Source organism: Aristolochia californica, unplaced genomic scaffold, assembly GCF_029961685.1.
Source record: "Aristolochia californica isolate CCGP_79_NKW_82.1479 unplaced genomic scaffold, dmAriCali1.0.hap1 SCAF_14, whole genome shotgun sequence".
In the NCBI taxonomy this organism is placed as follows: Eukaryota; Viridiplantae; Streptophyta; class Magnoliopsida; order Piperales; family Aristolochiaceae; genus Aristolochia; species Aristolochia californica.
The window spans coordinates 6,180,324-6,192,879 of record NW_027181815.1 but is presented as its reverse complement, the minus strand read 5'-3'; the positions used below and the strand labels follow the sequence as shown (position 1 = coordinate 6,192,879).

Sequence of the window (12,556 nt, the reverse complement as noted above, 5' to 3'; positions counted from 1 at the left end):
ATTAACACCCTGTGATCCTCATGGCCTCAAATTCTTCTTCCGATCTCCTCCCCTCAACACCTTGATTCATATGATCACCATCAAACTCTCTTCCTCAAATTATCTTTTGTGGAAGAGCCAATTTCTTCCCCTTCTTGACAACCAAGGATTATTGGCTCACGTTGATGGTACCCTTGAGCCCCCACCTCCGTTTGATCCTCCCTTCTCTCAGACGCCAAATTCCAAATTCCAAACATGGAGCGTCTCCTCAGCCTTCTGCTGTCTTCTCTTTCCAAAGAAGCCATGGCAGAAGCCGTTGGCCTGACCACATCCCGAGAGGTGTGGATTGCTTTAGAAAATTCCTTCAGCCACCGATCGAAGGCCCGTGAAATGCATCGGAAAGATGACCTCCAATTGATGAAACACAACAGCCGTCCGGTCAGCACCTATGCCTGTGCGTTCAAAGCACTGTGCGACCAACTCCATGCCATCGGTCGTCCCGTTGATGACACCGACAAAGCTCATTGGTTTCTTCGAGGTCTCGGCCCGGAGTTCTCCGACTTCTCCTTCGTCCAAATGGCTCAGAACCCCCTCCCCTGTTTTTCCGACCAGGTGTCTCGCGCTGAATGTTTCAAAATCTTCCAGAAATCACTCGAACCTTCGGCGACGGCGACGGCGACACCCTCGGCTGCCTTCACAGCAAATTGACACCACTCCCAACATTCCGGTAGCTTCTCTCGCCAGAATCGTGGCCGTGGAAATCCTCACGGCGGTTCTTCCAACTATGGGCAGAGCCCTATCTTCAATCACGGCCACGGCCAAGGCACGAGCGGTAATTCTGGCCACGACCAACATCGCTGACCACCGTACTGCCAGATCTATCGCCAAGAAGGGCGTTACGCTGATTGTTGTCGACAAAGGTACTCTCGGAACGATGACCGTCGCTAGGAAGCATTTTTTGCTGAATCGTTCAATTTAGCCTGTTGTATGTTCGAAAATCAACCTTCGGATTGGGTTGTAGACACGGGTGCCTTGGCCCACATGACCCCGACCCACACCTCTCTGGATCAATTTGTCCCCTATACGGGTAAGGATCGTGTAATTGTCGGGAATGGTGCGTCTCTCCCCATTACTCACACTGGTTATTTTTCTCCATCTTCCGATCTTAAATTATTAAATGTTTTGGTTGTTCCCCATCTTACCAAAAATCTGTTGTCCATTGGTAAATTAACGCATGATTTTTTGTTATTTGTTACATTTACTAATGATCTTTTAACTATTCAGAATCGCTAAATGGGAAAGGTGGTGGCCACTGGTAAACGTGATGGAGGTCTATATGTGCTAGAGAGTGGCAATTCTGTATTTCTTTCTGTTCTACAAAATAAATCTTTGCATGCCTCATATGATTTTTGGCATGCTCGTTTAGGACATGTTCATCATTCAGTACTTTCTTTCTTGAATAAAAATGGTCAGCTTCATCTTACTTCTTTATTACCATCTCCGAAATTATGTGATACCTGCCAACTTTCTAAAAGTCATCGTTTACCATATTTTCCAATGAAGTCATCTCATGTTTTAAATTTAATTCATTGCGACATATGGGGTCCTTCACTCGTTACATCAAATTTGGGGTTTGTCTACTATGTTTTGTTTATTGATGATTATTCTCGGTTTACTTGGATTTAACCGTTGAAATTGAAATCTGACTTCTACGATATTTTTCTTCAATTTCAAAAATTTGTGGAAAACCAACATTCCGCTCGAATAAAACTTTTTCAAAGAGATGGTGGTGCCAAATTTGCTAATAATCGTTTTTAACACCACCTTCATATCTTTGGAATTCATCATCAGCTCTCATGTCCATATACCTCTGCTCAAAACGGTCGTGCCGAACGTAAACACCGACATCTAACTGAAACTGGTTTGGCTCTACTCTTCCATTCTCACATGTCCCCTCGCTTCTGGGTTGACGCCTTTAGCATTGCTGCCTACATCACCATCCGGTTGCCCACACCACTTCTCGGAGTTAAGTCCCCTTTTGAAATTCTATATTGTCTTTCTCCAAATTATGCAAATTTTCATCATTTTGGTTGTCATGTATACCCCTGTTTACGTGAATATATGGCCAATAAATTTTCTCCGCGTAGTCTTCCTTGTCTTTTTCTGGGATATAGCTCCTCATACAAGGGTTTTCGTTGTCTAGATCCTACCACCTCTCAGATATATATTAGTCGACATGCATAGTTTGATGAAATTCATTTTCCGTCTTTCATTTATTCCCAGGCTCAACCCCTATCCTCTATCCACTTCTCCAATTTTTTGGAACCTAGTTCATCTTCTTCTGGCATGCCAACATCTCTTCCAGTGTCCCTTTCCCCGCATATTACTCAATTTGGTTCCCATTGTGTGATATCTGTACTGATCCTATGAATGAGTTTTTGCAGGCAACTAATCCTTTTACAGGACCGCCACTACCGCCTGTCGATCCTTCTCTTCCTGGTTCCATTGCCTTGCCTCCTACTGATTCTGTTGCTGCTATTCCCTTGGGATCTCATCCCATGGGCACACGCGCCAAGGTCAGCATTTTTAAACCTCGTCACTCGGCTGATAATACTTTCTTTGGATCTACTGGTCTTCTATATGCACTTCTGACATCCACTGAGCCTCAAGGGTTCAAATCTGCTGCCAAGAATCTGGCCTGACTTGTTGCTATGGATGAAGAAGTTTGAGCTTTGCGGGACAATTATACTTGGACTTTGGTCCCTCGCCCTGTTACTACCAATATTGTGGGTTCCAAATGGGTCTTTCGTATTAAATATTTGCCTAATGGGACTGTTGAGAGGTTCAAAGCTCGCTTGTCGCAAAGGAGTTTACTGAAATACCAGGCCTCAACTACACTGATACCTTTAGTCCTGTCATCAAAGCTACGACTATTCGGGTTGTGTTCTCTACTGCTGTTACAAATTGGTGGGTTCTTCGTCAATTGGATGTCAAAAATGTTTTCCTCAATGGCCATTTCAATGAACAAGTCTATATGGAACAACCGCCTGGGAATATTGTTCCTCGCTTTCCTTATCATGTTTGCAAGTTTCAGAAAGCTCTCTATGGCCTCAAGCAAGCCCCTCGCGCATGGTTTCAGTGATTCAACTCCTTTCTCACACATCTTGGCTTCCTCCGTAGTCAGGCTGACCCTTCGCTCTTCGTCTTTCCTTGGTACTCTGACATCCTCTATTTGCTATTATATGTCGATGATATTATTATTACAGGAAACAACCCCTCTCTTCTGGATAGCTTTGCCCACAAGCTACATTCTGAGTTCACTACAAAAGACTTGGGGTTCCCTCAACTACTTCCTTGGTCTTGAAGCTATACCCATAGCTGATGGCCTATTTCTTAGTCAGTTGAAATATGCGCGCGACATCCTTGCCCGGGCCCACTTACTTGACAGCAAGCCTGTGCACACTCCTATGGTGGTTTCTCAACATCTAACCTCTGATGGTCAGTCCTTCTCGGATCTTACCCTTTATCGCTCCCTTATTGGTGCACTTTAATACTTGACCATCACACGGCCCGATATTGCTCATGCAGTCAACTCAGTGAGTCAATTTATATACTCTCCCACGACTGACCACTTCCTTGTTGTTAAGCGCATTCTTCGATATGTCAAAGGCACTCTTCATTATGGTTTATCCTTCCGTCCGTTTGCTTTGCCTGGATCTTTAGTTGCTTATTCTGATGCTGACTGGGCCGGTTGTCCTGATACTCATCGCTCTACCTCGGGTTACTCTATTTACCTTGGTGACAACTTAGTCTCCTGGAGTACCAAGAAACAACCTAGAGTTTTTTGTTCCAGCTGTGAGTTTGAATATCGTGCTCTTGCTCTCTCGGCCACCGAATTTCTCTGGCTCACTCATCTTCTTTGATATCTCAAAGTTTCAATTCCCGAGCAGCCCCTTCTCTTATGCGATAACAAAAACGTTCTTTTCTTGAGCTCCAACCCTGTTGTCCACTAGCGGGTCAAGCATGTTGCGCTAGGCATCCACTTTCTGCGTGAATTTGTTGTTGTTGGAAAAATTCACACTCAATATGTGCCATCTTACCTACAGGTTGCGGATATCTTCACCAAAAGCGTCTCTCGACCACTATTTCAATTTTTTCGATCCAAGCTACACTTCTGTCCTAATCCGACGCTTAGCTTGCGGGGGGCTGTTGAAGATATTGTCTTAAGTGATTGATTCTCAATCAAACCAGGATCATAGAATTGATTCTCAATCAATTAAGAATCATTGCCTTGTTTAGGGCCTTCCTTACAGATGAATTTGACCCTACATTATAGGAGCTAATTATGTCAAATCATTCCTGGTCTGTACAAATCATTACTCTTGTAAATCTTTGTAATTGGGATATCTCCCCTATAAATTAATGAAAGCAGACACCCCATTAATGTGATTAATTTTATAATCTTCTCAAATGTAACATCCCTAGCCTAAACAGATCAGGTGATGTGGGCAGAAAAGTAATCAAAGCGACTTTTCATCCTTTCTCCTCTATATTTGCAAGATAACTTTGATGACGATTTTGCATTCATAGCAGTTTGCTTGAGAGCTTATTGAGTTTGAGTAATGCGCCAAAAGAAATTAACACTTTATGGGATTTCCATGTGGTAATCTTTCACCTGATTATAATTTCAATAATCCTATATATTTATATATTATCAAAAACATCTATCCTCCTCTAAGTCTAAAGTGATTGACGATCTTTTGAATGATTACCTTTTTCCCTATGAGTGGGTTCAAACTCAATTAAAATTGTTAGGCTCGAGGTTGAATTAAAGTTTTTGAACATATATATAGGTTCAAACTTGGCAGGAGGATTATGAATGGAAAGATTAGGCAACCAAAATATGTGTCTCCAAATAAATGAATGATATAGAATGGGATTTTTTATAAAAAAAAAAAATTCCCCTGGTGAAGCCTCCCAATACTGCATGTGCGTGAGATTCAGTTGTCTGAGATCGATCCTACAAGGATTTTTGTTCCCCGAAAAAAGCTGCAGTGGAGAAAATTAATAAAGCACCGAAGCTACATTCCAACCGGCAAAAATCCTAGTAGGTTCGAATTTGGTCACGATGCTCAAATATTTTGAAGAGTCCACCCACCTGTTCCCACCTTTCGGAAGCTTCCGCACTATCAAAACAAACCAAAGGGCTGTTTCGATTTTATGCGTGGACCCCCACGAGGGCTATATAAGTCCGGGAACTTATTCACTCGAGAGCGCACCTACATTTAATTTAATTTACTCTTTCAGTTATGTGCGGTGAACGTTCCGTTATCTGTGGCCGCCCAAGGTTTTCTCGAATCTAGCCTGAACCCGAGAAAACCTTTGATGATGGGTCAAATTTAAGTCAAGTTTACCGGTAGGAGGGACATAATTATTGGGTGATTGAATCATAATCGGATTTAATAATTCAGGTTTTTTAAATTATTTTAAATTTACTTTTTTTTTAAAACGGAATTTTATTAAATTACCCGTTTTTAAAAATATAAACAAAAATAACCAAATTTAAAACTTAATATAAAAAATACCCATGTCAACTATGACATCTTATGTGGTACCACATCATCACGTTACATGGAATTTTAGCCCACATCACTTGACACATCATCACATCACCATGTTATCACATAATTTACGATATATTATCATGTGACGTCACACCATCACTCCATCGTACTTTTTTTTTTCATTTTTTATTTAAGTTATTTTGTAATTTAAAAATATTAATTTTTGGTTTTAAAAATCTTAGACATTTTATTACCTTCTATTTAATATAACAAAAAATATATAATTTATTTATTAACTGTTTTAAAAATATTTTATAATGTAATTAATACCTTACATTATCGATTTAAGATATTATTAAATTTAGTATAATATTTGTAAATTTTTAATTTTAAAAATCTTATTTGTTTGTACCAATTTTATTACCTTCTGTTTTATAATAATAAAATATAAAATTATATATTAATTAATTAAAAAATCTTATAAGATATTATTAAATTTTAAGTTTTTTAAAACCAAAAATTAATATTTTTAAAATAATTTATGAATTTAAATAAATAATAAAAAATAAGAGAAAAAATTATAATGATGTGGAGTGCTGATGCAACACTTTGATGAAGTCGTGTGATGGCATATTATACACAGTTTTATGACTCAATGATGTGATGACTCGTCTTATGAATATTTTATATGAGGTTTGAGTTTTTGTTATTTTTACTAATATTTATTAAAAAATAGGTAATTAAGTAAAATACCTTTTTAAAAACTCGCCTTCCGAGAAACTCAGGTGACGTGTCCTTACTTCGCGTACCGCGTCATCGCTGATGATGAAACTAAAATGGCAGAAGATTCCCCGGTAAGAGCGTAAAGCGCAATTCCCATGGAATTCTCTTATGACGGCTTCCCTTGAAGTTTCCTCCCCTCTTGGCCCTTTATAATCAGCTGAAGCTGCCTCTCCCTCCCACATTTTCCCCACTCGCTCCTTTGGCTTCTCCTTCTTTCCTTCTCTCTTCCACCAACATACAGACCGCGACGACTCTCACTTGCATATGGGTTCTTGTTTCTCCAGCCAAGCAGATTCCGTCATCCTCTCGGCGGCGAAGGTCATCTCCCTCAACGGCACTCTTCGGGAATTTCCCGTCCCCGTTACCGTCTCTCAGGTCCTCCAGTTCGAAGCCTCCTCTTGCTTTCTCTGCAATTCAGATAAGCTCTATTTCGATCAACCCATTCCGGCTTTAAATTTCGACGACCATCTTCAGGTCGGCCAGATCTACTTCGTGCTTCCAATGAGCAAGCTACAATACACTGTCACGGCCTCTGATATGGCGGCCCTGGCTGTCAAGGCTAGCTTGGCCCTGGTGAAGGGCTCCAAAGGCAAGGATCGGCGAAATAAGTTTAGGATCTCGCCCTTGTTGGATGTGATTGAATCTGTCGGTGATGGAGACGACGGGTTTAGGAAATTTGATCCGAATGTCGCCCCGACGATTACGAGATCGGGTTCCGTGAGAAAGCTGCGGAGAAGTGCGTCGAGAAAAGCCAAATTGGCGATTGCATCTTTCCGGATGAGGTTGACCACCATCTACGAAGGAACCGTTGCGGAGTAAATTGGGGCAATCAGACAAATAATTAGTGGATGAGGAGAAAAGAGAAGACGCCGCATTCGGCTTTCCTTTTTCCCCTTCCCCTGTTTTTTCTTTTACTCTTTAGCAAAAATATCTACCTCCAATTATTTTTACACTTGGGATTTTTTCGTTACTGCTGTAAATATAAATGGAAAGAAGGTTCGGCCAATTTTTTAACCAGTAAGAACTCGATTTTGTAAATGCATAAACTATTTTCGTGCATTTCTCGATTTCTCTTGTTTAATGTGATTGAATAGAAAGAAAAGTTGGGCAAAATCAGAGATTCGAAGGGTTTTTTTTTCCGAGCCCAGAAACGGAAAGTATGGTTTTCAATTCATTGGTGGCGATAATTAGTCATCAGACTATTACACAAGTGAACGGTAATCCGGTATGAAAAGAGACTGGTATACAACGGGGACAGGGTTTGGCTTTCTTTGGTATTTGCAGGAAGACGTATGTTGCTCAGTTTAAACGTCGATCACCACACCCAGACAAACCGTTCATTAATCATCACATATGACCATTGAGGTGCCGGGTTTTTTACCCTTAAAAGTAAGAACATGGAGGTCGTGCCAATCTTGCAGGGCGTTTGGAATTTGAAACTACTTGCGTACTCTTTGATAAGGGAACAACATAAACTTTTCAATTATCGGATAAAATCTCATTTATCCTATCTTGTAATTTTCTTTTGATAAAGTTTATTTTTTTATTTTAAGTTGTATAAATACTACCCTTAATTAATTATAAAGGTGTGGTTTAGTTCGAGCATATTGATCTTCTGCATATGCCATCTTTTAATTTTTTTTTCTTATGTTTCCTCTATATCTCTCTCTGCCATACCCTCCTAAACTCAACCACCTGAACGATGTGCTCTCGATTTTGTCCGCCTCACACTGTCCTACTTCGATATTCTCTCCCTACCACCAACTCTCTCTTCTCGAGAGAAAAAAAATCACTCCCCGCCAGGTCATGTTGGTGCCCCAACCGCTATCAGTGCCGCTGCTCTTCTATATCTCTTTACCGGACGATGCGTTTTTTTTCGATTTTGTCTGCCTCAGTCTCTACCAGTGCTGCTACTTTTCCATGTCTCTTCACTGGACGATGCATTCTCTTGGATTCCGTATATCCCAACCACTACCAATGCTGATACTCTTCCATATCTCTTCACTGGATGATGCATTCTCTTCGATTACATCTATCCCAGTTGCTACATGTATCGCTACTCTTTCACATCTTTTCACCGAACGATGAGTTCTCTTCGATTCTGTTTCTGCCAGCAGCTAACAGTGCTATTGCTCTTTCTCATCTCTTCACCGGACGATGCACACTCTCTGATTCTGTCCACACCAGTCATTGTCCTTCTACATATCTTCACCGGACAATGCGTTCTCTCCAATTCCTTCCGCCCCAACTGCTACCAGTACCTCTTCCCAACTGCTACCCTTCCTTACCTTTTCTTTCCAAGAATCTTCAAAACAAATCTCGTTATATAGCCAGTGCCAAATTCACATTTCAGTAACTATGAGACAATTGGCCTATCTAAACAAGTGGCCTATTTTGAAAGGGCATGATAAAGGATATAAGTTATCGGATAAGATTTCATTGGATTTATCCCATATTGTAATTATCTTCTCATAAAACTTATATTTTCTATTCTAAATTGTATAAATACTGCATTTAATCAATTTTAAAGGGGGACGACACCACACGTAGATATCATATATAGGTTTGGAAGGGGAGTATAGTTGTGCAACATGTTCTCCGCCAAATGATCGATCGTCTGATATGTCCAAGATTTGCAATCTTGATGTCTTGAACCATTTAGTTGATCATTCTGAGAAAAGAGAAGATGGGATTGGATGATTTGCTGAGTGGCAGCTTTTCTTTTGTGAGTAAAAGCATATTTTTTGAAGGAAGCCAGAAGCATGGTGGGGTATGGATTTACTGTCCCTTGTGCCAAGTGTAGCACATGAGGAAGCAATGGCAGTCGGCCTTTCCGGGAAGAGGGAGAGGGCCAGAGAATGAAAGAAGGGGTCTTTACGTCGATCGTTCAAACTTGAAAGAGAGTATGCGAATGTGAACAGGCAATCACAATTCTCCCCAGTTCCAACTTCCCAAGCGTCTGCTATTTGACATGGACTTCACCTATTTTCCTCCGACAGCGCTTGGACCTTAGAGTTGGAGGAAAAGAAAAGAAGACGGGCAATCGGAGGAAACTAATCCGTTAACAAATCCCTGGCTACGCTTTTCAAGTCTTAACTCAAAACAACTAGAGACAGCTAGCTACAAAAATGAACCAAATTTGCTACTTGGTCAACTAGGAGAGGACGCCTAGTTTTTTTTATTTTTTGCTAGAACTCAACATCTTAAGCTGGTTAAACTGCTTGTTAATTAGTCTTAAGGGGCAAATGGTTTAGTCTTTTTACGAAGGCTGTAGACTCTGTCCATTCCTTCCCTTCCCAAAGAACGTCTACCATTCCTTGAACGTGCCGCAAAATATGAACGAAAAACACAAAGTTGACCACTTTTACTCGGATGCGTGTCAAGGAGCTACGGAAGAACTCTAGAAGACTGAATAGAAAACATGATAATCGAGAGTCGACAATGTTTACTCTGATTCCCCAGACATTAGCGTACAGCACAACTTTCAGAAGTTTCCACCCATTTCCTTTGATGGGTATTCTTTCACTCGGACACTTGTCGGAATCGCCACAAGATCATCTATCTCAGTTCTCGCTAAAATATGTAAATGTAATGCACTCGGCTGAGATTACAACATGTCATGTCAGTATCTGTCTATTTGGTTGGCGTTTCGAATCTGGTCGGCTCTGTCACATCAGGATAAGAAATCCATCCGAACGTGTACAATTCAAAAATCTTTTAGAAATTACAGTTGGATGCTTGGAAGCTAGGGCATTACTTTCTTCTTTCTTCTTTCAAAGGTTGGACTCGCCCTTTTATTCTAGTGGAATCTTACCCAAGTAAGTTCTTGTGTCCGGGTTAAAACACTTACATGGATATAGGTTGGACACTATGAAATTCAAGATGATAATTAAGCTAAAAAGAGGGTACAAGTAAAATGCACCACTAGGGATCCCTCCCCCCCCCTTTAACAAAAAAACAAAAGAAGGTAGAGAAAGATATTTTTTAGTGTTTGATAGCACAGAATCATTGAGAGAAAAGAACATAAGAGAGAAAATCACTTTTTTCTCTCACAAAATGATGAAATTTAGGGATAAATTAAATTAAATTTTATTAATCCAAAATTTAAAATTTACTAATTTTATTTTCTACGTATATCCAAATAAGAAAAACTATATTTCTCTTTCATTTTCTCTCTCATTTTCCATGGACATCCGAAAATAATCCTCTTTACAACATTAGGTAATGTTTTCTAGTCTATTCTTCTACTCCGTGATAAGGAAACTAACCTTAGAAAAAAATATTTCCACTTCAAAACTATTTCTCCAAAGATGGATCTTGGTAAGGAGGGTTTTCTCACGCCAACTTTGAGACTTTTCTCCAACAACATTTGTAATCTTAAGACATAGCTTCCACTCCTTTTCAGGTCGCCAACAAGTGCTGAAATTTCATAACCATAAGAATACAAAGCTACATATGCACCAATTTTCCTATCAAATAACAACTAATATGCTCTCTTGCTTTGATGAATTCATTTCATCAACATTACTATAGCAAAACAAAGGGAAGTTGCATGACACTGCCAAATTAGTGCAATTCTATACTCATCCTTCTTTTTCAGTTGTTTGCCTCTTTTGGATTGGCCCTTGATGTATTAGACATTTCCCACAACTATTATTATACTAACCAGACTGTCAATCCCTTAAGTCCCATTCCCTTGCTCTTGCATGCATTGAATGTTAGGTGCAAAGTCTGCCTATATCATCACGTCATTCAATATATGTTCCACTTTGACTTTTCTCATACATTGTTGGAAACATCAAATATTTAAAAAAAAATATCAGATAATTAACTCAGTGCACATCAACAACATTTGAGTTACTAGTAGCCTTACTTGGATATATGGGTCAGTATGGGTGCATAGTTTTCTTGACATGGGAAGAAGCAAGATGGAAGAGGCGGATCATGGAAAATGCTTATGTGGAAATTGGAAAGGGAACAAGAGGATAAGCCATGATGAATTGGAGGTCAATATCATTAAACATCATGGTCGTAATCAACATGGTTCAGCCATAACACTTACAAGTGTTGCACGTCTCTCATTTTTCTGGTGGCCGTTCCACTTCTTCATAATCCTCTTTTAATTCTATTTTTTTTCTCAAATGATTGTTACGTGAGAGAACTCAACAATGACCATTTAACACAGGTGGTCCCCACATGGAGGGACTCGTCTAACAAATCTTCCCTGTCCTAACTATGAGGGGAGCACCTATAGGCCTCTTTACCAACAAACATCATACTTCTCCATGGACAATGACTTTGTCATAATATCTAATCCATTCTCATCATTATGGACTTTATGAATCTAAAACAACTTCATCTCAAGTGAAACAAATATTTAGTGACATCTCATAGCAATGCACTTTGATCTTAAATGATAAGTTGAATTCTTATTGAGTTGAAACGTACTTTGGCTATCACTTTAAAGTGTATACCACTCTTGTTGTAAGCCCAATTCTTGTAAAAATGCCTTCATCCACAAAAGTTCTTTTCTTGCATCTATAATAGCAATGCACTACTTCTGTAGTAGATAATGTTACACACTTTTGCAAGATGGACAACCTTGACATAGCTCCCCTAAAAAAGTAACCAAGTACCCAGAAGTAGACTTCCTAGCATCAACATCACCAACCATGTTTGCATTTGCGAATCCAACAAGCTTTGGCTTATCATTGCCAAACTCCAAACATAGTCTAGAAGTACCTCTCTAATAACACACTACCCACTTGACAACTGCCTAATACTCTTTACTAGGATTAGAGAGCAAATAGCTGACAACCCCAACTGTACGAGCAATATCCACCCTTGTACACACCATGACGTTCATCAAACTACTAGTTGTTGATGCATATGATACCTTTTTCATTTATATTTTTTCTTTCCTACTTGTAGGACATTGTTTTTTACTTAGCTTGAAGTGACCTAGAAGTGAAGAGCTAAGTTCACGTAAAACATGTCTAGTACCTTCTCAATATACGCCTCTTAGAAAACCACAATCCTGAGTTTTTCCTATATCGAGAGAACCTCATACAAAGGATGTGTTACGTTGGATCTAATTCTTTCATAGAGAACAAATTGCCTAATTCTCTCTTTTGACTTGTCAATTTTATTGATGCCATGATCAACAATCAATATATCATCGACATATAGCATAAGAACAATGAATTCACCATTTGGAAATTTCTTTATAA

At 39.6% G+C, this 12,556-nt stretch overlaps 1 protein-coding gene across 1 annotated transcript; it reads left to right on the top strand.

The window, feature by feature from the left end:
• The first annotated feature begins 6,590 nt into the window (after positions 1-6,590).
• LOC137950313 (uncharacterized) lies at positions 6,591-7,145 on the top strand. The gene has a single exon (XM_068796709.1). The coding sequence runs from the start codon at positions 6,591-6,593 to the stop codon at positions 7,143-7,145; it is 555 nt and encodes a 184-aa protein (XP_068652810.1).
• The last annotated feature ends 5,411 nt before the right edge of the window (positions 7,146-12,556 follow it).

What these genes read in the sequence shown, in the direction of transcription:
- LOC137950313 (XM_068796709.1), top strand. Translation starts at nt 6,591, where the DNA reads ATGGGTTCTTGTTTCTCCAGCCAAGCAGATTCCGTCATCCTCTCGGCG.